Below are 27,026 nucleotides of genomic sequence, written 5' to 3'. Positions count from 1 at the left end.
ATTATTTTTCTCTGAATTTTATTTTTTTCATCACCCCCCTCCACATATCAGTAGGTAATCATACTAGTGTTCCACTTTCAAGCTTACATTTACTTGCATCTATATCAGAAGAATATCTATAGAGAGGAGTTGGGGTGGGTTTTATTTTATTTTATTTTTTAAAATATTTATTTATTTATTATGTATACAACATTCCTTCCATGCCTGCCTGCATACCAGAAGAGGGCACCAGATCTCATTATAGATGGTTGTTAGCCACCATGTGGTTGCTGGGAATTGAACTCAGGACCTTTGGAAGAGCAGTCAATGCTCTTAACCTCTGAGCCATCTCTCCAGCCCCCTGGGGTGGGTTTTAAAAAGTACATTATCAATTTAATTATAGAAAACTTTTTTAAAAAAATTTTTCTCATTATTGTTTTTGAGACCTGTATTGCTATATGTAAATCTATTCCTGCTTCTGGCTGCTACAGAGAATTCCTTTGTATGCTTGAAAGTCCTTTTTGTTTTGTTTTTAGAGACAGGGTTTCTCTTTGTAGCCCTGGCTGTCCTGGAACTCCCTTTGTAGATCAGGCTGTCCTTGAACTCACAGAAATCTACCTGCCTCTGTCTTCCAAGTGCTGGGATTAAAGGCGTGCGCCACCACTACCCAACTGACAAAATAAGTACCATATTTTGTCACGTATTTTCATATGGTAATAGTTACTTAGGCAAATGCAAAGTTCTTATTGCAAATACCCTGTGATAAATAGCAAAAATATACGCTTATGTGTAGACCTATGTAACTTTCTCTAAAGATGTTAGGTATGTGCATATTTGACTTTATTATTGAAATACTGTCCTTTGGGAATGTGTGCAATAGTTATATTTTTAAGTGTTTTTTTTTTTTTATTTTGAGACAAGAACTCCTATCTCAACCTCCTGAGTACTGAGATTACAGGCATGTGCTACTGTGCCCCACCTAAAACATTTATTTATGTTCGTGGTGGGAGGCATGGGTGCTCCTGGGGTATGGTGTATATATGGAAGACAGAGGATAACTTTTGGAAGTCTCCTACTATAAGACGGGGGTAGAACCCAGGTCATCAGGTTTGCTCAGCAGACACCTTCACCCTCTGAGTCATCTCACTGGCCCTCAAACACCTTTTAAATAATTAACCCACCTTGTGAAAAGACACAGGTTTGCCAAGTAACAAGCACCTAATGAACATCTGAGATAAATGTAGTAATCTCCTTATCTCAAAGTTGTTCTGAGGATTAAATGACTGAAGACAATAGTTTTTATGTTTGTTTGCTTGTTTTTTCCATAGTAGGAAACAGAAACCCAGGGCAGACGAGATGGCTCAGTGAGTAAACTGCTTGCTGCACAGCATGAGGACCATTACCTGGCAAGCTGAGCACGCTGAGTTCTGGATCCCCAGCACCTGGGTAGAAGCTGGGTGCATCTATAGCCCTGGCACTATAGATAGAGTGGAGACAGGTGGATCCCAGGGGTGCTCACTGACCATCAGTCTAAGCTAGAAATGGTGAGCTTCAGGTTCACTGAGAGACACTGTCTCGAAAAGTAAGGTGGAGAGTGATGGAGCATGACATCAGTCTCTGCCTCCCCACGTGCATGCGCACACGAACACACGTATCTGCACATACACCCACACAAAAAAACCAGAAATCCGAAACTTATAAACAAAAGGTGAATCCTTAAGCAATTTGAATTATCATTGTTTGGTGGAAAATGTTTCAACACTGATGCTCCCCTAAAACACCTCTCTAGAATGCCTGGGGTGACAGTGTGAAAACCCATTGAGACATCTAATTCCATGTTAGAGAGCTATCTACATTATTAAATAATTCCTCTTGCTTTCGTTTTTGGATTCGTCTGTTAACATTTTATGAAGTTTAAACAAACAGTGATTTTTTTTTTTTTTAGAATAAGTCTTGTAAGTGTAATATATCTGTAGGCCCTTGATTCCTAAGTCCTCGGTGGAATTACCACCTCCCATCCTAACAGCTGTTCAAGGTAAGTGTGAGGAAGATGCTGATGACCTTTCTGGCATGTGTCAGCTGCCACTGGGCCTTGAGAAATAAAGCTGAGAACTCTTGTCCCTAGTTTTAGTATGTGATCTGCTTTTCCCTCAGGTCACATAGGGGGGTTGTGTGTCCCTACCTGCTGCTTTTTCTTGGGCGCCATCCCATGACTGGAAGCGAGCACCTATGGCCTACGTTTGTTCTTACAGTCGTCTCTTCCATCTCTTGCCTAACATCCATTCATGTTGATTTCTTGTCTCTGTTTTGGCCCCATACTTCCAGTTTGAATTTTATTTGGAATTAAATTCAAGTCTAATGTCTGGAATATTTGTTTTTCAGTGATCAGGAACCTCCCTACTCAATGATTACATTACATGAAATGGCAGAAACAGGTATTTTAAAGTTTTTATTTTTAATGCTTCCTATTAAAAATATTGAAAAATGTATGACTACCTTTTTAAAGATAAAAGATTGTAAAAATGCCATATGTAACATAGAAAAGGTTCTGGGTGTATGGAAGTCTCCTGTAAAATTGTAATAAGGACTATGCATTGCATCCTCAATATTGAGCTACTCGTCTCCATGATGACTGTGTCTCATTTGATTGAGATTTAAAACTTTATTGGTGCGTCTTTGTACTTGTCCTATTGTTTGTCTTTCAGTATCCTAAGTATTATTCTAAAATCGAGCCAAGTGCTGAGTTTACATAGTTCAGTCCTGTTCAACAAGTGAGTCGCTTAAAACTATTTTAATCATAATCTGAGAATCAAGGCTATAGCTTAATTTTTCTCCAATTAAAAATGCCCTTGAGTCACAAGATACCTGTAACAGGGTTTTGGCTCCATCATAGCAACTAGGGATTTATGATAGTACCCAGGTCAGCTTTTCTGGCTTCTTAAAGCCACTGCATAAAGGCCAAAAACGTTGCTTTGTTGATGTGAAGTCCTTTTGTATGTTCTCATGTTTTCAAAATAGTGACTCCTTTATATAATCTTCTTGGTTTGCCCTTAGATGAAGGATGGTTGGATGTTGTCCAGTCTTTAATTAGAGTTATTCCATTGGAAGATCCATTGGGACCAGCTGTTATAACCTTGTTACTAGACGAATGTCCATTGCCCACTAAAGTAAGTTAAACTAATCTTCATGGAATTGTCATCTGTGCCATCTGTACACAGCATGAATAATCACAGAAGCATTTAATAGACTTTATATACTTGAAGTCTATATTACTGGGTAGGAGTAAGAAAATTTTTATTATTAATGAAGTGCTATATCCTCTTTCAGTAGTTTTAGTTCAGCATTTTTTTTAATATTTAAAGTAGAAAGATTTGTCTAAAAACTAGAAGAAAATAAGCTGAATTTATCTGCCTCTGAGAAACTTCCTCATAACCAAGATTTTCTATTAAGAGGAAAAGTACAGTACCAAAAGCTCTTCTGAGTCTTACTTAAGCACATTAGAGGTTTGCATAGCCCGGCTCATAATCTAACTAGGACACAAATGTTAAATTTTCATTGCTTTGGCCTTTACCTTCTACAGACTGCCTCCATGTACGCGTTTTGTTTTGTTTGAGACAGGGTATTATGTAGCCTTTACAGGCCTAAAACTCACTTTGTAGACCAGACTGGCCTCAAACTTAGAAATTTGCCTGCGTGCTGAGATTAAAGGCATGCACCACCGTGCCTATGCATACTTTTAAAAATTTGGATTCTGATATATTTTATTTGTGTGTTGAAGCCTCAGACACTTGAGTAGGAAAACATGAAAAGGAATGTCTTTAGCCTAGTCATTGTCAGACTGGTCATTGCCTATGCTAAATTTTCCATTTTTAATTTGCCTCAAAAGTTGGTAGGGGGAAAAAGTTGGTGGGATTTGTTCTTGCCTGATAGAGCTTTTTGTAAACCCAAGCATTGTAGTACATCCCTATAATTTTAACACTCAGCAGGTAGAAGTAGGAATTTAGGAGTCCAAGGAAAGCCTTGATGCCTTGGTTACACAATAGGTTTAAGGACGGCTTGGACTACATGAGACCCTCTCTTTAAAAAATAAGTACCCCAGCCTAGCGGTGGTGGCACATGCCTTTAATCCCAGCATTCAGGAGGCAGAAGTAGGTGGATTTCTGAGTTCGAGATCAGCCTGACCTGCAGAGCAAATTCTAGGACAGGCTCCAAAGCTACACAGAGTGAGGTGGCTCATGCCTGTAATTTCAGCATTTGGAAATCTGGCATAGGGATTACATGACCTCAAGGCTAGCCTGGACTATATTGGGAATTACAGGCCAGCCTGGGCTAGACTACTGTGAGCCCTTGTCTTGGGGGAAAAAGTAATTTTTTATTTAAACATCACTAGGTCATGATTATTTTTGGTTTTATGTTTTTGGATTTGTTGTTTTAAGTCAGGGTCTTACTATGTGTGTTTGGTTTCTTTTTGAGACAGTGTCTTGCTCTGTAATATAGGCCGGTCTTGGGTAGCCCAGTTTAGCCTTGATGCTACAATTTTCATGCCTCAGCCTCCAGAGTCCCAAGATTTTAGGTATGTTCCACCATGACCAAGTTACTGTAATTAATCATATTAACATTTAAATGGGTTTAGTCTGGTTAATGATTCAAGAGTATGTATATTGTAAAGTGGATGTGGTAATTCATACCTGTAATTCCAGCGCTCAGGAAGTTGAGGCAGGAAGTTCAAGACCATCCTGGGCTATAGTGAGTTTCAGGATAGCCTTGGTATATATAGCTATATGTATGACCATATATACCAAGACTCCATCGCAAAAAACAAAAGAATAAAACATGTATTGTCTATAACTGCTACATTTTGGATAAAATGAAAATATGGGCATTGAGAAAACTTAAGGTTGATCAGATATTTCCCATCAATAATGATACCATTGGAGTCATTTTATAATTTTATGTGATCATTCCAAGTTCATTGAATACCTTTTTATGGTTTTGTTTCTAGGAATTCCCATGGGAAAATAATGTACAGAGTATATATTCATCAAATCTATTTGTAACTTTTTTATAGGATGCACTCCAGAAATTGACTGAAATTCTCAATTTAAATGGAGAAGTAGCATGCCAGGACTCAGGCCACCCTGCCAAACATAGGAACACGTCTGCAGTCCTTGGCTGCTTGGCTGAGAAACTAGCAGGTAACTCTAGCACACGCCACCCAAGAACCTTACTTGCTTGACATTGAGACATCTGTGCTGCAGACCTTTGGGCCGTCTTTTGTAGCAGAAGGAAGCTGAGTGTGGTGGCTCACATCTGTAACCATAGCACTGTGAGACAAAGGGCTGAGAGCTCAAGCCTCCCCTGTATAGTTAGAGGCTAACCAGACCTCTGGGAGACCTTAAACAAAAAACAAAAAAGGAATGAACAGAAATGAAATAAAAGGAAGAAAATTACTCAAAAAACAGTTAAATGTAATCTAATTTAGCTTTATTTTTTTCAGAGAAATTTAAGATAAATTTGTCATTTTTTGCTTAAGACAGGGAAAAGGCAAAATATAGTATAACAAATAAATATTATATACATTTATAGTAATGAATATTACCCATTTTAGGAATATTAACAGCAAATTGCATGAGAATATTTCATCCAGTTACTTTATATATGTTGGAAGAAATAATGGATTGAAAATCAGAACACGTGGGTGCTGGTCTAGACTATCATGGCTCTCTTTTTGGTGAACTCAGTTGCTAAGCTGTGAAATGGGGATGGTAGTAGGAACAGCCTGAGAGAGGAGGCCTGAGGAGTGTGTATCAGAGAACAGAACTGAAGCAAAATAATTTTTGTTATTAGTTACTGATTTAAAATAGCATGGCACTTTTAATTATATCCAGTGTTTGCTGTGTTTGTCTAGGTCCTGCAAGCATAGGTTTACTTAGCCCAGGAATACTGGAATATTTGTTACAGTGTCTGGTAAGTAAGACATCAAAGATAATTATTCTCATCATACAGATTGTCTGTTTTTCTGAAATCACCAGCATAGTTCCTGGTGCAGAGGATAGGGTGAGTTATAAATTTTATGTACGGGTGTTCCCTGGGTGTTTGTTTATCACCTCCTATGATTAGAGACAGAAAGGAGAGAGAGAAAGAGGTGGGAATTTATTACAAGCAAATAATAATTGAATTGGTCTAGTTTTAAATTTAGTCATAGGATAGCTGCTAGGACTTCTTGTGTGTTCTTACAGTCTACACAATAGTAATGGAGAATACCACCCCACCAGTCCACCACACCTCCCCACACACAGTGGAAACAGAATTACATGGCATTCCAACAGCAGGCCTGGTTCCCAGTGTATAACAATCTCTAGTCCTGCCCACCCTTCCCTTTACAGTTAAAATGCCATTGGTGGAATGATGAATGTATCGCCCATGAAGCTGGTGGTTTGTTGAAGCTCTGTCTCCCTATTGTTCATAGCTCTTGACTGCAGTATTGACTAGCCTGTGTTTCTAAGTTATTTTTGCAAGCCTAGTGAGCCTTGGTCTTTTTAAAAATCTTTATCCTAAAAGAATTCATTTGTTGGTGCCTACAAATTAAGTGATTAAAATAACCCTTATACAGCTCTGAGTCATTTTCCTTCACAAAGCTCACTATAATGTAAAGAAATAGAACCATTCAGACAGCAGTTAAATTACAGTTTATGACAGGATATGATCGAGGACAAAATTACTTCCTCCAGACTGAGTGCTGTAAGAGTTCTGAGAAGGTGAAGGGATGGGTGGGTGGGGTGTGATAGGGTGACAAGGGGCCTGTAGTAATCGTGGAAGACAGACTTCCTGATGTGGTGGGGCTTAGCTAGCTCATGAGAAGGTTAAGATTAGGAACTCACAGTGAGTTTCCAGGCTAAAGCAGCACGGCAGAAGCCAAGTGAGGGTTATCTGATCAGAGAAGGCAATGTTCAGAGGGAGGAGGATGTGAATTGGAAGATTTGGGACTGGAAAAACCAGGCAAGAGAGTTAAGGAAGCGGCAAGGATAAAGATGCTGAAGAGGCTTTATAGCAGGGAAAACAGTGCTTCTGTAAACCGCGCTAAACTGGCTATGTAGGCCTCTCTTTAGGTGGGTGATGTAAATTCAAATATAAGTTAAGTACACTTCTTATCTCTCCTGTCAGCAGCAGCAACTGTAGAATTCCCTGCAGGAACTAGATTAAAACTAAGATATTGCCAGGTGTGGTGCTGCACGCCTTTAATCCTAGCACTAGGGGACTGAGGCAGGAGGATCTCCATGAGTTTGAGGCCAGCCTGGTCTACAGAGCGAGTTCCAGGACAACCAGGGCTACATAAAAGACCCTGTCTCACATAAAAAACTTAAGATGTTAATTGATAATATCATTATTTATAGTTCTAGAACTGGTATTTCTTTGTGGTTCCTAAAGGTCATTTTTAGCTATAATTCTGCTTTTCTTTTTGGCTTATTTTAATGAGTATAAATATGAACATTATTTTAGTTAACAAAGCCATAGTGCAAATATTACTAAGTCTAATAGCATAATGCATTTAATAAGATACTGCTGAAATGTCCATATCTATAAATTAACCCAATGATTTTTGAAAAATCGATTAAGAGATTCTATCTTAGTCTCCATTAGCCAAGTGGACAATTGAAAGTTTGAATGAGGGAGACTTTTCTGCTTTTCCAAATATATAATCTGGCCTGTATTAAGGAATATGAAGTTGATGCCTTACTGCCTCTGTAGGGGTGACTTTTGTTTTTATCTTTTGTTGTCTTTCAGAAGTTACACTCCCACCCTACAGTCATGCTTTTTGCACTGATTGCACTGGAAAAGTTTGCCCAGACAAGTAGGTATAGTGACTTCTTGCACTAATGATCTTTGTTGGTTGTAAAAAATGAGCCTACACTTTAAACTCCATCAAATGTACATACATTCTGGTTAGAAAACCATCAAAGTATATCAAAAACAAAAAGATTTTTCTCAACTAAGATTCTAAGCATGGTGACTATAATTTTATAGCTAAAACTTCAGTGATAAGGGGATGGCAAGATGCTGCAACAGTTAAGAGCGTTTGCTTTGCAGTCATGAAGACCTAAGTTTGGATCCCAGTGCTCATTAACAAACCTGGCACCTCATGCATACCTCTGGGGTGAACAAAGACAAAACAATTGCTGAGGCTTGCTGGCTTCCAGCCCAGTCACAAAAATTCAAGCCCCCAATTCAAGGAGTGATCCTGCCTCAAAAGAAATGGTGGAGCATGTAGACGAGGACACCCAGTGCTCTCTCTCTTCTGGCTTCCATGCATGCCTCGCACGTGTGCGTATATTCACACAGACAAACACATACATAAACCACACACAGAGAACTTAAAGGAATAATTGCAGTGGCATGATGAGACTGGAGAGATGGTTCAGCAATTAAGAGCACTTGATGCTTTGCCAGAGGATTGGAGTTTGGTTCCCAGCACCAACATTGTTGGGCAGCTCACAGCCACCTGTAGCTCCACTCCAGGGAATCTGAAACCCTTTTCTAATCTCTACAGGCACTCAGACACACATGACATACACATTCACAGACTCTTATGGATATACATGAATAAAAAGTAAATCTTAAACTGTGTGCTAAGGTACATGCCTTTAATCACAGCACTTAGGGCACAGAGATAGGCGGCTCTCCATTAGAGGCCAGCCTTGTCTACATAGGGAGTTCCAGGACAACCAGAGCTACATAGAGAGACCCTATTTCAAAGAACCAAAATAATAATAATAATAATAATAATAAATAATAATAACCAAATAAATATTTTAAAAGAGTGATGAAAATGTAGAAAGTAGCAACAGCTTTTTGCTTGTGTCATCCCTAGAGGGAAGTGTTAATGAAAACTGTTCTAGTCTCCAAATTCTGTATTGTCTCCCCTCATTCCTTACCACCACTAATCTGCCCAGTATATCCTCCTCCTCTGCCATTGTTATTTAAAGATCTCATCCTTCTAAACAGGTGAAAATAAATTGACTATCTCTGAATCCAGTATTAGTGACCGACTGGTCACCTTGGAGTTGTGGGCTGATGATCCTGATTATCTGAAACGTCAAGTTGGCTTCTGTGCCCAGTGGAGCTTAGACAATCTCTGTGAGTGGGGGTTGTCCTTTATTAAAATGTTTCTGCTTCTATATATTGATATTTTCGTTTTATTTATGTTGCGTTGGGAGTGGATGTGCACATACATAGCGGTTAAAGGATAAATTTCAGGAGTTGGTTCTGTTTTTCCACCATGCGGGTTCCATGTCATCAAGCAACTGCCTGTGCCTGCTGGGCCATCTCACCAGTCAAAATTTGTTTACGTTTCTAAACCCCTGTCTTCAGTAGGATTAGTAGCCTTCCTTTTGCTGTAATGAGTGGGAGTTCTTAATAAGCGTCTCTACTGCAGGTTGGATATACTCTAATAGAGAAGTATCCTAGGCACCTTTCAGATGAGAGTTAAGTGGAACGCTTCTCATTTAGCACTCTCTGGGTCACAGACCTTTTCTGACAGCAGCTGAATCAGATGCCTTAATTAGATAGCTCTGTCTAAGAACTTGCCAGCACACACTTTCCTCACTGCCCACCAACTAGGTCCAGCTAACTCCACCCCTGGGCCTGTTCACACGTGTGCTTTCTTCTGTGTCTTTCTTTGTATATGTGCATGTGTGTGTTTTATTGTCGTGTGATAGAATATGTGATATGAACCACCTAATGGGAAGAATTACTTATTTTCGTTCATAGTTTCAGAGATTTCAGTTTACCATGGCAGGAAGGTGGGAAGAACAGCCCAGTCAGGGAGGCCAGGAAACAAAAAAACAATTTAATGCTAAGGATGGGTTCTAGAACCTATTCATGCTAGGAAAGCTTTCTGCCACCGAACTATAGCCCCAGCCCTTTTACCTTCTTTGTATTCTTCTCCTTATCTCAGGTGGCCTCCTCAAACCCAAATTAATTCTTTCTTATACAGTGGCAGTTTTTTTTTTAACTTTTTCTCCTCCAAAGGCTACTAGAATACAAACCAAATTGCTGTACCATTGCCTGTCTCTATTGTTAGCACATAACCTCTAATTCTTGCTCTAACATGGAGTACAGTCTATATAGTGCTAGTTAAAGGTAATTCTGAGTAAATGCAATTTGGAAGATGGGAATGTTTGTATTGCTATAATGTTAGCATTTGAGAGGCAAAGGCAGGAGAAATGAGTTCAAAGTCATCCTCAGCTACATCGTAAATTTAAACCCAACCTGAGCCACATTAGACCCTGCCTCTAAAAAACAAAACTAAACAAAACAAAAAGCCACTATTCCGAGCATTACACACTTAATCCTGCACTTGGGAGATAGAGACAGGTAGATCTCTGTCAGTTTATAAGTTCTAGGCCAGTCAGGGCTACACAGTGAGACCTGTAATTTGGATTTTGTTTCATGCAGTCTATAGGTACAGAGACTGGAAACACCACGCTTGCAGTACCACCTTTTCTGGCCTTTGCTAATTAGTTCATGTAACAGCACAGCTAAGATGCTAGGTCCGACCAGTTCTCCTCTCTTTGACAACTCGAGATGACAGTTTTCCCTTTCTTCCAAACTATTACAGTCTGCCCTAGGAAACATGACCACCTTTTCTTTTGCAGTTTTAAAAGAAGGTAGACAACTAACCTACGAGAAAGTGGACTTGAGAAACATCAGGGCCATGCTGAACAGCAATGATGTCAGCGAGTACTTGAAGATCTCACCTCACGGCTTGGAGGTAACGCTTTCACAGACCTTTTGAGGGCCAAAACTACTTTCCCCCATTTCTTATGCCCTGCTTCAGAACAATGGTTAACAGAACAGGTAGAGGCTTTTCTTCTATCTGAAGAGTGGCTAGAGGTAGAAGTGGTAGGGATAGAGATTGCTTTGGGATGCCTCTCACTCAGTTACAGCCCACAGAGCTGCATCCATTGTAGCGCTACAGTGCTTGTTGACTGGTTCACATATGTCTGAACTGTTTGGTTGTGGGACTCAATTCCTAAGTAAGTGTTCTACTACTGAGTTACAGCCCTAGCTAAATATGTTTTTAAACACTTCAAAATATTTTATCTCATGTATATGGATATTATGCCTGCATGTATGTCTATGTACCATTTCCCTGCCTGGTGCCTGTGGATTCCAGAAGTCATCGGATGCCCTGGATCTGGAGTTCAGAAGTTTGTGAGCCACCATGTGGGTGCTGGGACTCACATGGTCAGTGATCTTAACTGCTGAGCCATCTCTCTTAGCTCTATATCTGTTTTTTTGTTGTTTTTTTTTTTTTGTTTTGTTTTGTTTTGATTTTCAAGACAGAGTTTCTCCGTAGCTTTTGGTTCCTATCCTGGAACTAGCTCTATATCTGTTTTTAATCTTTGTCATTTTATTCAACTAAAAGTATGAAGACAGATGTTTCCCAAAGAAGCCTCTCCTTCTGCAAATGCCCACATAGCCAATTGTGCTAGACCTGGTGCTTCCTTTTCTTGTGTTGAATATTGCCAATTTTATACTGCAGGTGATAGAAGAGCTGATTATATACAGGAAAGTACCAAGGACGAGGCATTTCAGAATTGAAGTACAAGTTGAACAGTGGTTGCCAAATCCCTTTTGTCATTTTGTCTTTGGATTCTATGTAGATACCCTGTCTTTACCTTTCTCCTTCTTCATCTGATGAAGACAATGTTTGCATCTATAAAGATGCTGATTCTTCAGGAAGCTCTCTAAGTACTGAAAAACAAAACAGTAGCTTTAACTACTTGCAGCTGCAGCTATCTTTGAAACCCTAGAAGTCACTCAGTTTGATGCTTTTTAAAATTACTGAAGATGGACAGTGGAGAGCATTGATAAGGAAAACTCTGTCCCGTCTTTCAGTTACTGATGGATTGATTTGTTCTCCTTGGTTCTGCCAGGCTCGCTGTGATGCCTCCTCCTTTGAGAGTGTCCGCTGCACTTTTTGTGTGGACACTGGGGTGTGGTACTACGAAGTAACGGTGATCACTTCTGGTGTCATGCAGATTGGCTGGGCTACTCGAGACAGCAAGTTTCTAAACCACGTGAGTACCAGGGGAATGCAAATGAAACAGCGGCAGCTTGCTTTTCCAGTGGACAGGTGGATATGTTTATCTTCAGACAGGTTTGCTCAATAGCTAAGTGGTGCCAGACTCCTAACAGAGGCTTGCTGTGCTGATGTAGAACTAGGAAACAAGTGGAGATGCCTCTCAGCCTCTGGGCTTTTCTCTTTTTTTGCTTGTTTGTTTGGTCTTGTTTCTGTTTTTCAAGACAGGGTTTCTCTGTGTAACAGCCTGGAACTCGTTTTGTAGACCAGGCTAGCCTCAAACTCACAGAGATCAGCATGCCTCTTTCTCCCGAGTGCCGGAATTAAAGGCATGCGCCACCACCACTCAACTAGAAATATGTCTTTATGGCTCTCCTGTAGTCCCAGCCATATTTGGGGCCCAGTTATCGAACTGTAACAGGGGACATCTATTATTCCATTTTGTTTTTTGTTATTTTCGAGATGGTGTTTCTCTGTATAGCCCTGACTGTCCTGGAACTTGCTGACCTTAAACTCAGAAATCCACCTGCCTCTGCCTTCTGAGTCCTGGTGGTTGTAAAAGTGTACACCACCACAGCCTGGTTGGCAATGGATGATTTTTACCTTGAGATTAAATTTTGGAAACCTTGTAGGGTTTGGAAACCTTATAAGGTTGCCAGAGAGATGATTCAGTAGTTAAGAGTGCTTTCTGCTCATCCCAGAGGACCTGAATTTGGTTCCTAGTACCCACGTGAAGATACTAACAACCATTTGTAAATCCAGCTTCAGGAGATCCAGCAACCCTTTCTGGCCTCTTTGGGTGCCCACATACATATTGCACACACACGCTAACATACACATAATAAAAAAATAAAAATGCATCTTTAAATAAAGGAATCTTTGTCTGGGCAGTGTTGGTGCATGCCTTTAATCCCAGTACTCAGGAGACAGAGGCAGGTTAATCTCTGAATTGAGGCCAGTCTGATCTACAGAATGAGTTCCAGGACAATCAAAATATATGTAGAAACCGTTTCAAAAAAACCGAAAGAGAAAACAAAACAAAAAAAAATCTTTAGCTGGGTGGTGGTGGTACACGCTTTAAATCCCAGCACTTGGAAGGTACAGGCAGGCAACCTCTATTGAGTGCAAGACCAACATAGTCTACAGAGTGAGTTCCAGAGGTGCCAGAACTGTTAAGCAGAGAAACCTTGTCTCGGGGAGCGGAGGTCCTGGGTCCTGTCTCAAAGGAAAAAGAGAACCATGTATAAATTCTCTTTCCATAGCATTAAATATTGGCTAACTTCTTATTTGATTTTTTACCTTGTAATTAATAGGCACATTTATTTTCAATATTTATTTATCTTTTGTTTTAGAAAGTACTGAAGTAAAGGGAAGTCTAAATCTTCTATAGTAAGCAGGCCTGGGATACCACTGATGTGGGAGTGTCATGGGTCCTTCAGGTGAATACTTTTCCTTTTGGAAATAAGGTCTTGCTAACCTATATCATTATATGGCCCAAACCTGAAACTCACTGTGCTCCTCTTCCTTCAGCCTCCCAAGTGCAGGGATATAGGCCTACACCACCACACCTGACTAGACATACCCTTCAACACCTAACCCAACTGAATTTCTACTGTTAGTCAACTTTTATGATATATGAGCTTTCTTTTTGGAGAAAACATGGATGACGGGTGATGCTGGTGCAGCAGGAAGGGTCCTCAGTCCTTGGGAGGCCTAGCTAGGTTGAGTCATGGTCAACACTGCAAGGCTTGTGAAGGTAAAGCCAAAGACAAGGAGTGGATCCCTGTCACCAGGCTGGGCCAGTGCCTGGTTAAGGACATGAACATCTAGTCCCTGGAGGAGATCTGCCTATTCTCCATGCCCACTAAGAAATCCAAGATTATTTTTTCTGGGTGTATCCCTAAAGGATGAGGTTCTAAAAGACAGAAGCAGACGCTGCTGGTCAGTGGACCAAGTTCAAGGCTTTTGTTGGTATTGGGGATTACAATGGCCATGTTGGTCTTGATGTTAAATGCTCCAAACAGGTCACCGTTGCCCTCCAAGGGGCCATCACCTTAGCCAAGCTTTCCATTATCCTATATGGAGATGCTACAAGATCATCAAGCCCCACATCATCCCACACAAGATGGTAGGCCACTGTGGCTCTGTGCTGGTGTGCCTCATCTGGGGCAGAGGCACTGGCATTCTATCTGCTCCTGTGTCCAAGAAGCTGCTACTGACAGCCTGTTTTGATAACAGCTGCACATCAGCCAGGGGCTGTACTGCCCCCCTGGGCAACTTTGCCACCTTTGATGCCATCTCATAGCTAACCAACCCCTGATTTCATCAAGTCTCCTTATCAGAAATTCACTGGCCATCTTGTGAAAATGCATACCAGAGTCTGCATTCAGAGGACTTGAGTTTTTGTACCAGAAAGATAAAGTGAATTAAGTGTAGGGGGAAAAAAGGTTATTTGAAATCAATTCAGCTTTGTCCAAGATTATTTTGTAAAACTCCTGGACTAGAAAGAAAATAGTTGTAAGAAGAGGGCTAATGGGCAAGGCGGGGTTAGCTGGACTCTTGCATTATGTGGACTGCAGTCTGCTGCTGTTTATTTGGGAACCTGTCATATTTGAAAACCTGGGATTTTTTTGAGCTGCTGTGTAGTCAAAAGTTCCTAGGTCTGAAAAATAATTCTATTGTTGTGTGATGATTTTTACTCTTTTGGCTTTTTGAGTACCTCTCAGCTCCCAAGTAAATTACATACGGAGGCTTATTCTTAGTTATGAATGCCCTGCCTTAGCTTGGCTTGTTTCTTGCCAGCTTTTCTTAAATTATCCCAACCACTTTTTGCCTCTGGCCTCCTTCTCTCTCTCTCTCTCTCTCTCTCTCTCTCTCTCTCTGTATATCTTACTTTCCTTCTTGCTCTGTGGCTGGCAGTGTAGCTGGGTGGTTGCCTCCTGGTGTCCTCCTCTCCTTGTTCTCTGTCCTTTCAGATTCCTCCTATTTATTCTCTCTGCCTGCCAGTCCCGCCTATCCTTGCTCCTGCCTCTCTATTAACCATTCATCTCTTTATTAGGACCATCAGGTGTTTTAGAAAGGCACAGTAACACAACTTCACAAAGTTAAATAAATGCAGCCTAAATAAAAGTCACATACCTGAAAATAATATTCCCCAACACATTGTCTAGTTTCTAACATCAGTTTGTCAAATATATGGATACTGGTTGCCTGTTCCAAATAAATGTCCTAAAAGTAGCTTTCTTTTTTAACGTTGAAAAATAATCTTGAGCCATATGTGGTGGCTCATGCCATTAATCCCAGCACTGGCAGAGACAGGCGGGTCTCTGAGTTTAAGACCAGTTTAGTCTACAGAGTGAGTTCCAAGACAGCCAGGGCTACACAGAGAAACCCTGTCTTGAAAAAACAAACAATGGGTGGGCAGTAGTGGCACAGGCCTTAAATCCTAGCATTTAGGAGACAGAGGCAGGTGGATCTCTGTGAGTTCGAGGCCAGTCTTGTCTACAAAGCAAGTGCCAGGACAGGCTCCAAAGAAAGAAAGATAAAACAAACAATACAGCACTAATTTTGAGCTGGCATGCCAATCCAAGTCTCCCAGCCTAACAAGACCCTGTCTCAGAAAGTCAGTGTCTTTAGTCTTGTCGTCTGATTTCTACAACCTCCTCCACCTTTTTTTAGATATCTTTTTTGTTTTCTTTTCACAGTTTCCATTTCAAAAATGAGAAAAATTGGAACTGAGAAAAGGAAATAAAGAATAAGACCACTGCCAGGCAGTTGTGGCACACACCTTTAATCCCAGCACTCGGGAGGCAGAGGCAGGCGGATCTCTGAGTTCGAGGCCAGCCTGGTCTCTAAAAAGCAAGTTCTAGCACAGCCAGGAATGTAACATAGAGAAACTTTGTCTCAAAAAGCCAATAAAAGAAAAAGACTAGGACTAATTCCTATTTTACAACAGATTTTTACTTTCTTTCTAAAAATGAGGAGAATCTGCAAGGATTGTCCTGTCTTCTCATTTGAAAGTGATAAAGCAGGCCAGAAATAAAGAAATCAGGGATTCTCAATAGTCCTCATTATCCGCTAAATAAAGGTACCTTTTCTACATATTTTTCTATTGGAATTTTCTAGTAGTCATACTAACAACACTTATTTTTTTTTAATGATCAGTAAAGCTTGTGGCTAAAACTGTTTCTGTCCTAGAGGTGTAGATACTTGACACCTCAAATTAAGACTAAAAATTTTTAGTTTCTTGCCCTCTACTTTGTAACAGGCTTTTGGCTTTTTAGATTCAACACCCCCCCCCGTGTGTGTGTATGTGAATGCACACTCATGCTTGTGTATTTGGAGGCCAGAGGAAGACATCAGACCTCCTGCAGCTAGAGTTAAAGTCAGTTGTGAGTCATCCAACATGGTTGCTAGAAACCAAACTCAGATCCTCTGCAAGAGAAAGAATGCTTTTAACCTCTGAGCCACAATTTTGACTTTTTTTTTAAAGCAACAATTATTTTTCCTGATCCAAGAACTAACTCAGCTAGGATCCCAGTTAGAAATCTGTTGAAGTCAGACAGAAAGTCTTTTTTCAAATGTAAGCTTTTTGTTACCATGACATTATTCTGATGATCATTCATCTTTTCACTTGTATAGACAGCCTGCAGTTTTATGGCAATAAATTATTGTGCAGCTAACACCTGTTTATAAAGATTTGAGGTCTTTATAGCACCTTTATTGTAACTCTTCTGCATGGGTTTCAGTCTCAAGCAAATAAAGTATTGGGCTCAGATATGGAACATTAAAATGAGAAACTTTAGGATAGTTCTTTGGACACCTACAGGATAGTTTGTCTTGTTTTGTGTTATTTTTGATGGAGCATTTTGAGGACTAACAGTACAGTTTGATTTATCTAAAATATCTTTTTCCTTCTTATGAGCATCCAACAGGATAAGTCTTTCACACACTCTCCGATTTAAAAATGAAGAAAAACCATGATGGCGCACGCCTGTAATCCCAGCACTCAGAAGACAGAGGCAGGCGGATCTCTGAGTTTCAGGCCAGCCTGGTCTACAGAGTCAGTTCCAGGACAGTCAGGGCCACACAGAGAAACCCTGTCTCAGAGAGAGGTGGGAGGAAAGAAAAAGGAAAAGCAATGACTTGGAAGCCTGTTGGGAGCTTCCAGACTCTAAAATAGTAGAAAATAGACTGGGGGGCAATGCCGAAATCTAGAAAAGGGAAGTTAAACGGTTAGTATTAGGGGAGGCTGATCTGTCTAGAATGCAGCAACACTGTTGTCACAAATAAGCCCTACCCATCCCCCTGGGGTAATGGAGGGAGTCTGATGGGAAGGACCTGCCAGAGCCTAGTGAATCTTAGTCTGCTTGCAGAGCAAGAATCAGGACACTATCTCCTAAGATGCTGAATAATAGAAAGGTTTAGGGATGTTTCATAACAGGAAAAAAAATGGCTTTCCTCTTATAGTGGGAAGGATTCATACTATTCCATCAGTGATAAGCGATAATAAACATTTTTTTAATTGCTTCTATTGCTATAATATACATGACTAAGAAACAAGAAATTTAAGAATACCAGAATATCAAGCTAGCTACCCTATTCTCCTAGGGATCTAACATTGCCAATGAAAACCAATGTTAATCCTACTAGAAATGTTTTTAAGATGAAAGAACTTACTCTAAGATGTAAGTTCATTAACATCTACTTCTTAGCTCTGCATAAGTTGATAGATGACTAAAATTGAATCAGAGTTTCCCCTTGTCCTGTAGCTTCACCCAGAGGATCTTGCCAGGCTTGATCAAATGTTCTGTCAAAGACTTCCTAGGTCATAGAAAGTAAAGATGGATGGGGCCAGTGAGATGGCTCTTGCTGCCAGTTCTAAAGATTTGAGTTCAGTCCCGGAACCCACTTGATGGAAAGTGAGAACCAACACACACACACACACACACACACACACACACACACACGCGCGCGCGCTTAAAAAAAAAAAATAAAGGTAGCGAAATTGTTTTCATTTGCCTGTTTCCAGCACTCAAATTTAGTGGTTTTGTTTGTTTTGTTTCGGTTGATTTTTTTTTTTTGGAGCTGAGGTTTAAGTTCCCCGGGCCTCTTTCTTGCTCAGTGTGTAGATTTTTACTTACTGATTTGTTGCATCTCAGGAAGGGTTAGCAAGTGGTTGCTTGTAGCATGCTGAATTTCTGCTCTGCAAAACAATTAGGTCAAGTTCATCTAACTTTTCATTTATTTGTTTATTTGTTTTTGGTTTTTCGAGGGGGTTTCTCTATGTAGCTTTGGAGCCTGTCCTAGAACTCATTCTGTAGACCAGGCTGGCCTTGAACTCTCAAAGAACCACCTGCCTTCATCTCCCAAGTGATGGGATTAAAAGCGTGTATCCAGCTTAACTTTTTTTATGAGTACCGGGATTAAAGACACCACCACACCGGGCTACTTAACTTTTCAATGTTCTGCATAGTGCACATCAAGTACTAATTCTAATTCAGATATTCATTATATTATAGTTAGGCAGTTTGTCAGAACTCTCTCCTGTCTATATTCTGACTATACTCTTTATCACATAGAACAAACAGGCTAGCGGGAACTGAGGTTTGTGTTTAATCATGTTTCATTCCCTTTAACTCTGTTCCTCACCATTGGTGCTTAAGGATGACAGTTGTTTGACTTGCTTCTGTCTCCTCCACTTCTTTCATACTTCTATTTCTAATTATTTCTTCTCTTTGAAAACTGTTCTTATGTGGACTGAAGTTTGGTTCCTAGCACCCATGTTAGGTAGCCTATAACCAACTATATGCAGGGAATCTGAGGCCCCCTTCTGACCTCTACAGGTATGCATGCATGCATGCATACATACATGCATATATACACACATACACAAATAAAAATGAATTTTTAAAGTATATTTTTGTTATAATTGACTTATTTATTTAGACAGGAGCATTATGCATGCTCCATGACATGCATGTGAAGGTTGGAGGACAACTTCCTGGAGACTGTTCTCTCCTCACATTTTAGGTTCCAGAGAGCAAACTCAAGTTGCCAGGCTTGACAACCAGTACCTTTATTCACTGAACTATCTCCCTGTCCCTGTTTATTTTTCTTGTTTGTTTGTTTATGGGCAAGCACTGAAAACAAGATCTCACTCACAACCACTTCTGGGCAGCACACTTGTGCAAATGAGGTGAGGGCCTTCTCTCCCAGAAGGGGTAAAATGAGGGCAGGTATCAGAGTCAGCAGGATATCCAAGAGGAGCCCCAGTGAGAGGCCCATTATCAGTAATCTAGCAGAAGCCAGAGGCCTGGAACCAGACCAATGACTATTAGCAATGAACTCTTACAAGTAAAGATGAATGGGCTAAAGGGTCAGCTGTGACTCACAGAGGAATATGACAGCTACCACAATGGTACTCTTTTTGTCTTGTTTGGTTTCGTTTGATTTGGTTTTTGGTTTTAAATTTTGCTTTGTTTTTAGTGGTGAGATTGCAAGGGCAAAGGGTAGATGCAAGGGGATGGGAGATAAATAGGATCAGGTGCATGATGTAAAATCGACAAAGAATAAATAAAAGTTAAAATAATAATAATAATAAAAATAAAGATCTCACTCACCCTTTTCATTTGTGTGACAAGGTCTCATGAACCCTCCTAGCCCTGCCTCTGCCTCCTAAGTCCTGGTATTTATAGGTGTGCCTGCTCCCATTCACCCTTATATATTAATTCTGGGCAATAATTGAAAGGTAACAAGCAAAGCCTGGCAGTGGTGGCACAAACCTTTAATCCCATCACTTGGAGGCAGAGGCAGGTGGATCTCTGTGAGTTTGAGGCCAGCCTGGTCTGCAGAGCAAGTTCCAGGACAGGCTCCAAAGCTACAGAGAAACCCGGCGGGGGGGGGGAGGTAGCAAGTAATAAAAGAAATTGATTGTTGAGAACCTTTAAAATTTTCAAATCGGACTGTTATCAAAATAGTTTTGAGCTAAGTACTCATTATTTTACATTCATAAAATCTAAAGATGTGGGCATTTTTTGAATCTACCACATTCAGGAAAGTTCGCTTGGCCACAGACAAGTAGCAAGTCTACAGATCTTGTAAGTTTAAATTCAAACTAAAATTTGCTTTTCTTAGAACTAGTCTACAAGGAAGCTGACTACCCTTCAGGAGGCTGTTTCCTTTTTCAGGAATGGTCTAAGAACTAACCTGACTACAGGTGTGAGAGTGCCTGCAGCAAAGGAAGCACTGGGCCGATCTGTGTTGGTGGAACTGGTATTTGTTTACTTGGAACTAGGCTTCTCTGTTAATTTGATATCTTCCAGGTACCATAGGCTTTCTCTTCATCCAGAAAAGCTTAGGATGCTACCTACTAGGTCTCCCCATGTTAGACTAGGTAGAGTCTTGTTAATGTTCTGAGCCTTGTCTCTCTTCAGGAAGGATACGGCATTGGGGACGATGAGTATTCCTGTGCCTATGATGGCTGCCGGCAGCTGATTTGGTACAATGCCAGAAGCAAGCCTCATTTGCACCCGTGCTGGAAGGAAGGTATTCATTCTTCACCTTGAATTTGTCACCTGGGTTAGGACAGCTAGTTTTCAGCAGGCATTCACTGTGGTAGGCTTTAAATATCTTCATAGGAGACTTAGAGTCAGTATCACTGTCATGACTGTGAAAGGTATTCTCTTATAGACTTTACCTGTTGTGGCAACCCTTCTGAAGCAAAACCATTTCAGAATATTAAATTCTTAGGAGCTGTAGAAATGGCTCACATGTAGAAACATGTGCTGCTTTTCCAGAGGATCCGAGATCATTTCCAGCACCCTGCCTGTAACTCCAGCTCCAGGAGAATCTAATACTTTCTATGATCCATGGAAGCCCTAGGTTCAGTCTCTAGCACTGAGATATCTGGGTACAGAGGTATAACCAGTAATCCCCAGGACTCATGAGATAGAGGCAATAGAATCAAAAGCTCAAGATTATTCTCAGCTACATACCAAATTCAAGGCCAGAAGAACACAAAGCATGATTGGCTTATCATGGTGGGATGTACCTATAATCTTAACATTCAGGAGGCTGAAGCAGGAGGATTTCACATTTGAGACCATCTTAGGCTACATAGCCAGTTTGAGACTAGATAAGGCCACATATAAAGATCCTATCTCAGAAAAACCAAAAACAAACAATAAAATAATGTTTAATGCTTTCAGGATTTTATTATAAACTAGAACAAAAAATGAGAGCTCACTTTAAAAGAATGTATGCTTCAAAACAAAGACATGTTTTGTAGTTGTTATCTAGGGCATTTTAAATCTCGCCCGAGAGACAAATCAGCACATAATTTTATCTTACCCAGCATGTACATTTTTTTCACTTTTTAGCCTCTTGAAATTGGGATGCATCTTATACAGTTGATGGCTTGTCATGGTTTAGTGGAAGCACAGGAAACAAAGATAAGCATGTTGAATATGGCAGCTTAGTACAGGGCCATTGAGGCTCTTGAAGGATCTGGGTAGCACAAGCCTAACAGTGTTTGGTTTATCTTCCAGGCGACACAGTAGGGTTTCTGTTAGACTTGAATGAAAAGCAAATGATCTTCTTTCTAAATGGCAACCAGCTGCCTCCTGAGAAGCAAGTCTTTTCATCCACCGTGTAAGTAGCTCTTTTCAGTCAAAGATTGAGTAGATTCATGGAATGTACTTTTCTCAAGAATAAAAAAAAAAAAACCAAAAAAAAACCTTTGTTCATTTATCTAAGCAATTATGAGAAATGGATTTTTTTTAATTATTTAGAGCTCCATTTGATATGTCCTCCATGTCCAAGAGTTTGATACAGAAAGATAAAGGTGTCTCCCCTGGCTCACAGGGCTGTCCTGCTTCCCTTCTCCCAGAATGACTGACTCACTCTGACTTTCTCAGAGTGACTCTGTATATGAACTTGGTCTTATGAATTCTGTTGACCTCTGTGCTCATTTTTATTTGTAGATCTGGATTTTTTGCTGCAGCTAGTTTCATGTCATATCAACAATGTGAGTTCAATTTTGGAGCAAAACCATTCAAATACCCACCATCTATGAAATTTAGCACTTTTAATGATTACGCCTTCCTAACAGCTGAAGAAAAGATCATTTTGCCAAGGTAAGAGTCTGCCCAGGCTCTTTCCAGACTGTCTTGTGCTTCTCAAGGAAAATCATAACAACTTATGGGAGATTTTTTTTCAGCATTGAACAAGTAACTTTGAACAAATAATCTCACTGAAAAGGTTAACTTTCTGAGAAACATAGATTAGTAAAACAGATCCTAGGAAGTTACATATAAACAAGTACTGACCAGAAGGTAGTGTAAAATTTATTTGAAAACAAAAATTAAAAGCTTTGTCTGACAAAAGCAGGTGGTTTCACAAGAGCTCTCACTATCAAACTGTAAATGATAGCTTCATTATTATTTAAAGCAGCGGTTCTCAATCTGGGCATCAAATGATCCTTTTATAGGGGTAACCTAACACCCATAAAACATAGGTATTTGCATGACAGTTCATAACAATAGCAAAATTACAGGTATGAAGTAGCATTGAAAATAATTTTATAGTTGAGGGTCATCACAACATGAACTGTGTTAAAGGGTCAAGCTTTAGGAAGGTTGAAAACCACTGATTTAAAGTATTATAGAGCCCAAAGAAAAAGAAGGAACATGTCCACATTCTTTTTATGAGCTAAATAATGTTGATGTAAAAGTCAGAAAAGGACTTACGGTATGGTGGCTCCTACTTTTAATCTCACCACTGGAGAGGCAGAGGTATGAAAATCATTGTGAGGTTGAAGCTACCATGGTCTCAGAAAAGAGAGAGCCTATCTCAAAAAGAAAAAAAAAAGAATAAATAAAATAAAAATCAGAAAAATAGAACACATTCACACACATACACAAAAATGCCAACTAACTTCACTGGAATATCTGTATAAAAATCCTTAATATTGGAAAATCAGTACATCTATTAACAGACTTGATTTATTGAAAGCCACTTCTTGGAGTGTAAACTGCATAACAAACATGCCAATGCTGTTCTACAGCCATGAGCACACAAAAAGCCGTCTGAGGTAACATTGCCCTTATTTGACAGAAACTGACATTGGCCTTATCTCCTGAATGAATGCCTGCTTATCTTCCTTATAAAATTATTGTAGTCCAGGGCTGGAGAGATGGCTCAGTGGTTAAGAGCATTGCCTGCTCTTCCAAAGGTCCTGAGTTCAATTCCCAGCAACCACATGGTGGCTCACAACCATCTGTAATGAGGTCTGGTGCCCTCTTCTGGCCTGCAGGCATACACGCAGACAGAATATGTATACATAATAAATAAATTTAAAAAAAAATGATTGTAGTCTGTTCCTTCAGCTAGGGAGATAGTCCAGCTGCTTCCTGGTAATTACTGCTTATTGAAGCCTGTTACACAGTGTGAGCCAAAGTTTATCATTTTTTTTAAACAGGGCAGCTATCTGGGTCAGTATGAGGCAGGGGACTCGTTATTACTAGTGTTATATCAATAAGATAGTCTCTCAGCAGTCAAGGAGACTATACTGGCCAGGACATAGCTTGTGTTAAACCATATGCAATAACCATAAATGTAGCTGTAATGCAGTGAAATCCTGTCTTCTGTTTTGAAGCACAACATAGCTGTAAGCAGCCTCTTTCTTTACCTTACACCACATCTCAGTGACCCAGCAGTTTCAGGTGAATAGAACATGTCTCAGTAGGGGCAGCAAAGCCTTGGCAGTACTCTAAGAACACAAAGACCACTTAGTGTATTCAGGCATCTGAGGTTTTTGTCCCTTAGAGCTTCTGTGCAATTTGTCTTGATGCTACAGAGATTGTGAACTTTTGTTGCTCTCGGTGAAAATCTGAGGTGACACCTCCCTCCTGACATACCTCAGTCCTTTGTTTGCCTGCTTTTCCTGGAATGAGATTCATCATTCACCTGAAGGGCACAGCTGATCCATCTATGAGTTCCCCTGCTTCTTCAGGGCTAAACTTCCCAGAATAGGGGTGGAAAGTCATCTTTTATGGCCAGTTTATGCTTATCAGCTTGGCAACTGAATATTCATATAACACTCAGAGTTTCTCCTATCTTGAATAAGAACAACAGGTTACAAGTTAGGTCAGTTTCATTCTGAATCTAGACTTTGTTGTCTCTGATAATGACACAAAGTTTTTGACACAGGCTTTGTCGTGCAGACCTATACTCCGAGCTACTACAGAAGTTGAAATAGGAGGATTGCAACTACCACCTGGAATTTTGTTGTTTATATTATGTTTATTCTCTATTCTCGTGTATTTTATTAACCTCTTGATTATGCTAAATTTAAATACATACAAAATAGTAAAAGAATCGCATAGTGAAGCCCTTGCTTTTCCTGTGCTCTTCCCACATCATCTATTAGTAACCCCATCTCCATTCCAGCTTCTGTCACTACTCACTGTTCAGATAAGGCTCGTTTCCCCCATGCCCTCACATGTCTACTAAGATTTGCTTCATGAGGCCCTCCTTGATTGCCATTCTAACCCCTATGTCTCTCAGACCTGTAAGCATTCTTTTTCCCTTTTCCCAGTTTATTTTCTGTCATGCTATTCATCAGCATTTAACATAGTTTTTAGTTGTCTCCCCCACTGCCAATCTAGAGCATGGGCTCCATAGAAACAGTTACTTCTTTTTGTATTTGTGGTTGCTATTTTTTTCACCCTATATGCTCTAGAGCCCAGGCTTCCCAAATGCTGATTCTAGCTGTGTGCCACCATGCCTAGCTAAGGATACTTATTTGATCTCCTGCTCACTGCTGCGCTGAATTGTCATGATTTGGGTTAGTGACAGGCACATAGCAAGCCCATAAGTGAGCTTGAGGAGAGTAGTTCTTCCTGTCTGCTTTCCTGTCCATGCTGAATGGAAGTGTACTGGAGGAGTTCAAATCTAAGGTGTCTAAACTTGCAGGGAGTTTACATGTCATAAATCCCTTGTGCGAAAACTGTGGGTGTTTTCCCTGGGAAAGGTGTGTGCTTTTCACCAAAGTTTCAATATATGTTACTTAAACCATTGAAATTTGCTGGTAAAAGAACACTGGACTTAGACCAAAGGATTTGAATTTGGTTTGGTTTGGTTTTGTTTTTCAAGACAAGGTTTCTCTGTGTGTTATAGTCCTAGGTCTTGTAGACCAGAGTGGCCTCGAACACACTGAGGCCACTCACTACCTGCCTCTACCTCCGAGTGCTGGGATTAAAGGTGTGTGCCTCTACTGCCCAGCCAAATTTGATTTCTGTTTATTAAGTTTTATGTAAATCATCTCATATAACTTTAATTTTTTTACCTGTAAAATGACGCTCTAGCCTCCTTCACTCTACTAAGGCTGAGATGTGTGAAAACTTTACTGAATAAAAATTGTGGAGTATATTTTCCCTGGGTAAGGCTTTTTGTGAGCATTTCATGTGGCCCATGCTGACTCCTTGTTAACAAAATGAATTTCCTATTGCTTTATCTGCTCAGGCACAGGCGCCTTGCTCTGCTGAAACAAGTCAGTATTCGAGAGAACTGCTGTTCACTCTGTTGTGATGAGGTAGCAGACACACAGCTGAAGCCGTGTGGACACAGGTGAGAGGAGGTGCTTCATGGATCTTTCACACATCACATTCAGCAACATTTCATACGGCTCTTGAGTGACTTCTGGGGTTTTAGCAAATCCATAGCTGTTCTCCAGGGTTCTTAGATTATCAGGACTATAGTGAACTGAGCGAGGAATTAAATTGCCAAGGACAAGCTATTTGATATGAAAGTTATTCAGATAAACACACACACAAATAGATTGGGTGGCGAGGGAGAGGGGTGTTCAAGACAGGGTTTCTTTGTGTAGCTTTGGCTGTCCTGGAACTTGCTTTATAGACCAGGCTGACCTTGAACTCACAGAGATCCACCTGCCTAATCCCTAATCCAAATCCTGGGATTAAAGGCATCTGCTACTAAACCTGGTTTAAGTTTTTTATGTAATTTTGGCTTTACAAAATGTGAAAGGGTAATGTTGTCTATGAGCTTCTTGGGACATCACTTAGAGGTTACTTCCTCACCAGCTTTTTACACTCCTAGCCATTAAAAAGTGCAGCTCCCATGCCAGCTTAGCCAATCAGCTCTATAAAAAGAATTTCCAAGACACCTGGATCCTGTAGGACAGTGTCTTAGCATCACCAGAGCAACAAATGAGCGGTCTTTTCTGAAAAGGTCATCCTGACTAATATTAGGAAGATGTGAGTAGTATACTCAGCCTGTAGGCAGCACTCATGCTGACAATACATGCTTCTTGTGTCCATCACAATTCGATACCTGGTGTTTTTGACAAATCTGTAGTAACCTTATTGCCTGGATGTCTTGACCCTAGAATTAAGGACCACAGTTTGCCGTCACAGGAGTAACTCAGCCTGGATCGTTGACCAGGGTCTTCTGAAGCATGTTGTTACCTAATAGGCTGTTAGAATGTATGCACTGTGTTTCTTTTCACCCTTAGCTATGAAGTTTCTCTGCTGTTGCCCAGAATTTCTAAGATTGAACACCTTTGCAGGATTTAGTTATTAGGGCCTTACAGGCAGATACAGAATTTAAAGGTCTGATACCCTTTTCCATCTTTGTTTCCAAATAGAAGGATCTGATCTTCATCTGTGAGCCCTTTCTTTGACCCTTCCTATGTTTTTTTTTGTTTGTTTTTTTTTGTTTTTTTTGTTGTTGTTGTTATTTTGGTTTGGTTTGGTTTGGTTTTGGTTTTTCGAGGCAGGGTTTTTCTGTAGCTTTGGAGCCTGTCCTGCAACTAGTTCTTGTAAACCAGGCTGGCCTCAAACTCACAGAGACCTGCCTGCCTCTGCCTCCCGAGTGCTGGGATTAAAGGCATGAGCCACCACCGCACAGTAAACACAGTTTTTTTTGTTTCAGTTTTTGAGAC

General features: G+C 40.3%; 1 protein-coding gene across 5 annotated transcripts in view; it reads left to right on the top strand.

The window, feature by feature from the left end:
* The window catches only part of Rspry1 (ring finger and SPRY domain containing 1), a 50,543-nt gene that overhangs the window by 19,098 nt on the left and 4,419 nt on the right, over positions 1-27,026 (top strand). For 4 of the 5 annotated variants that reach the window (XM_041650189.1, XM_041650188.1, XM_041650190.1 and 1 more), the window contains exons 3-14: positions 2,362-2,414; positions 3,034-3,146; positions 5,048-5,174; positions 5,888-5,946; positions 7,765-7,831; positions 8,983-9,114; positions 10,635-10,750; positions 11,919-12,062; positions 20,500-20,611; positions 21,613-21,715; positions 22,048-22,200; positions 25,589-25,693. In XM_041650189.1, the coding sequence (XP_041506123.1) occupies positions 2,362-2,414; positions 3,034-3,146; positions 5,048-5,174; positions 5,888-5,946; positions 7,765-7,831; positions 8,983-9,114; positions 10,635-10,750; positions 11,919-12,062; positions 20,500-20,611; positions 21,613-21,715; positions 22,048-22,200; positions 25,589-25,693 (1,284 nt within the window). Of the gene's footprint in view, positions 1-2,361; positions 2,415-3,033; positions 3,147-5,047; positions 5,175-5,887; positions 5,947-7,764; positions 7,832-8,982; positions 9,115-10,634; positions 10,751-11,918; positions 12,063-20,499; positions 20,612-21,612; positions 21,716-22,047; positions 22,201-25,588; positions 25,694-27,026 lie in introns of those variants that run through there. The other variant, XR_005974167.1, reaches the window with a different exon arrangement.

Source organism: Microtus oregoni, unplaced genomic scaffold, assembly GCF_018167655.1.
Source record: "Microtus oregoni isolate MIOR12 unplaced genomic scaffold, Mior012 000004F_ref0000308, whole genome shotgun sequence".
In the NCBI taxonomy this organism is placed as follows: Eukaryota; Metazoa; Chordata; class Mammalia; order Rodentia; family Cricetidae; genus Microtus; species Microtus oregoni.
The sequence above is the reverse complement of the archived record's forward strand: the minus strand, read 5'-3'. Positions and strand labels throughout refer to the sequence as shown.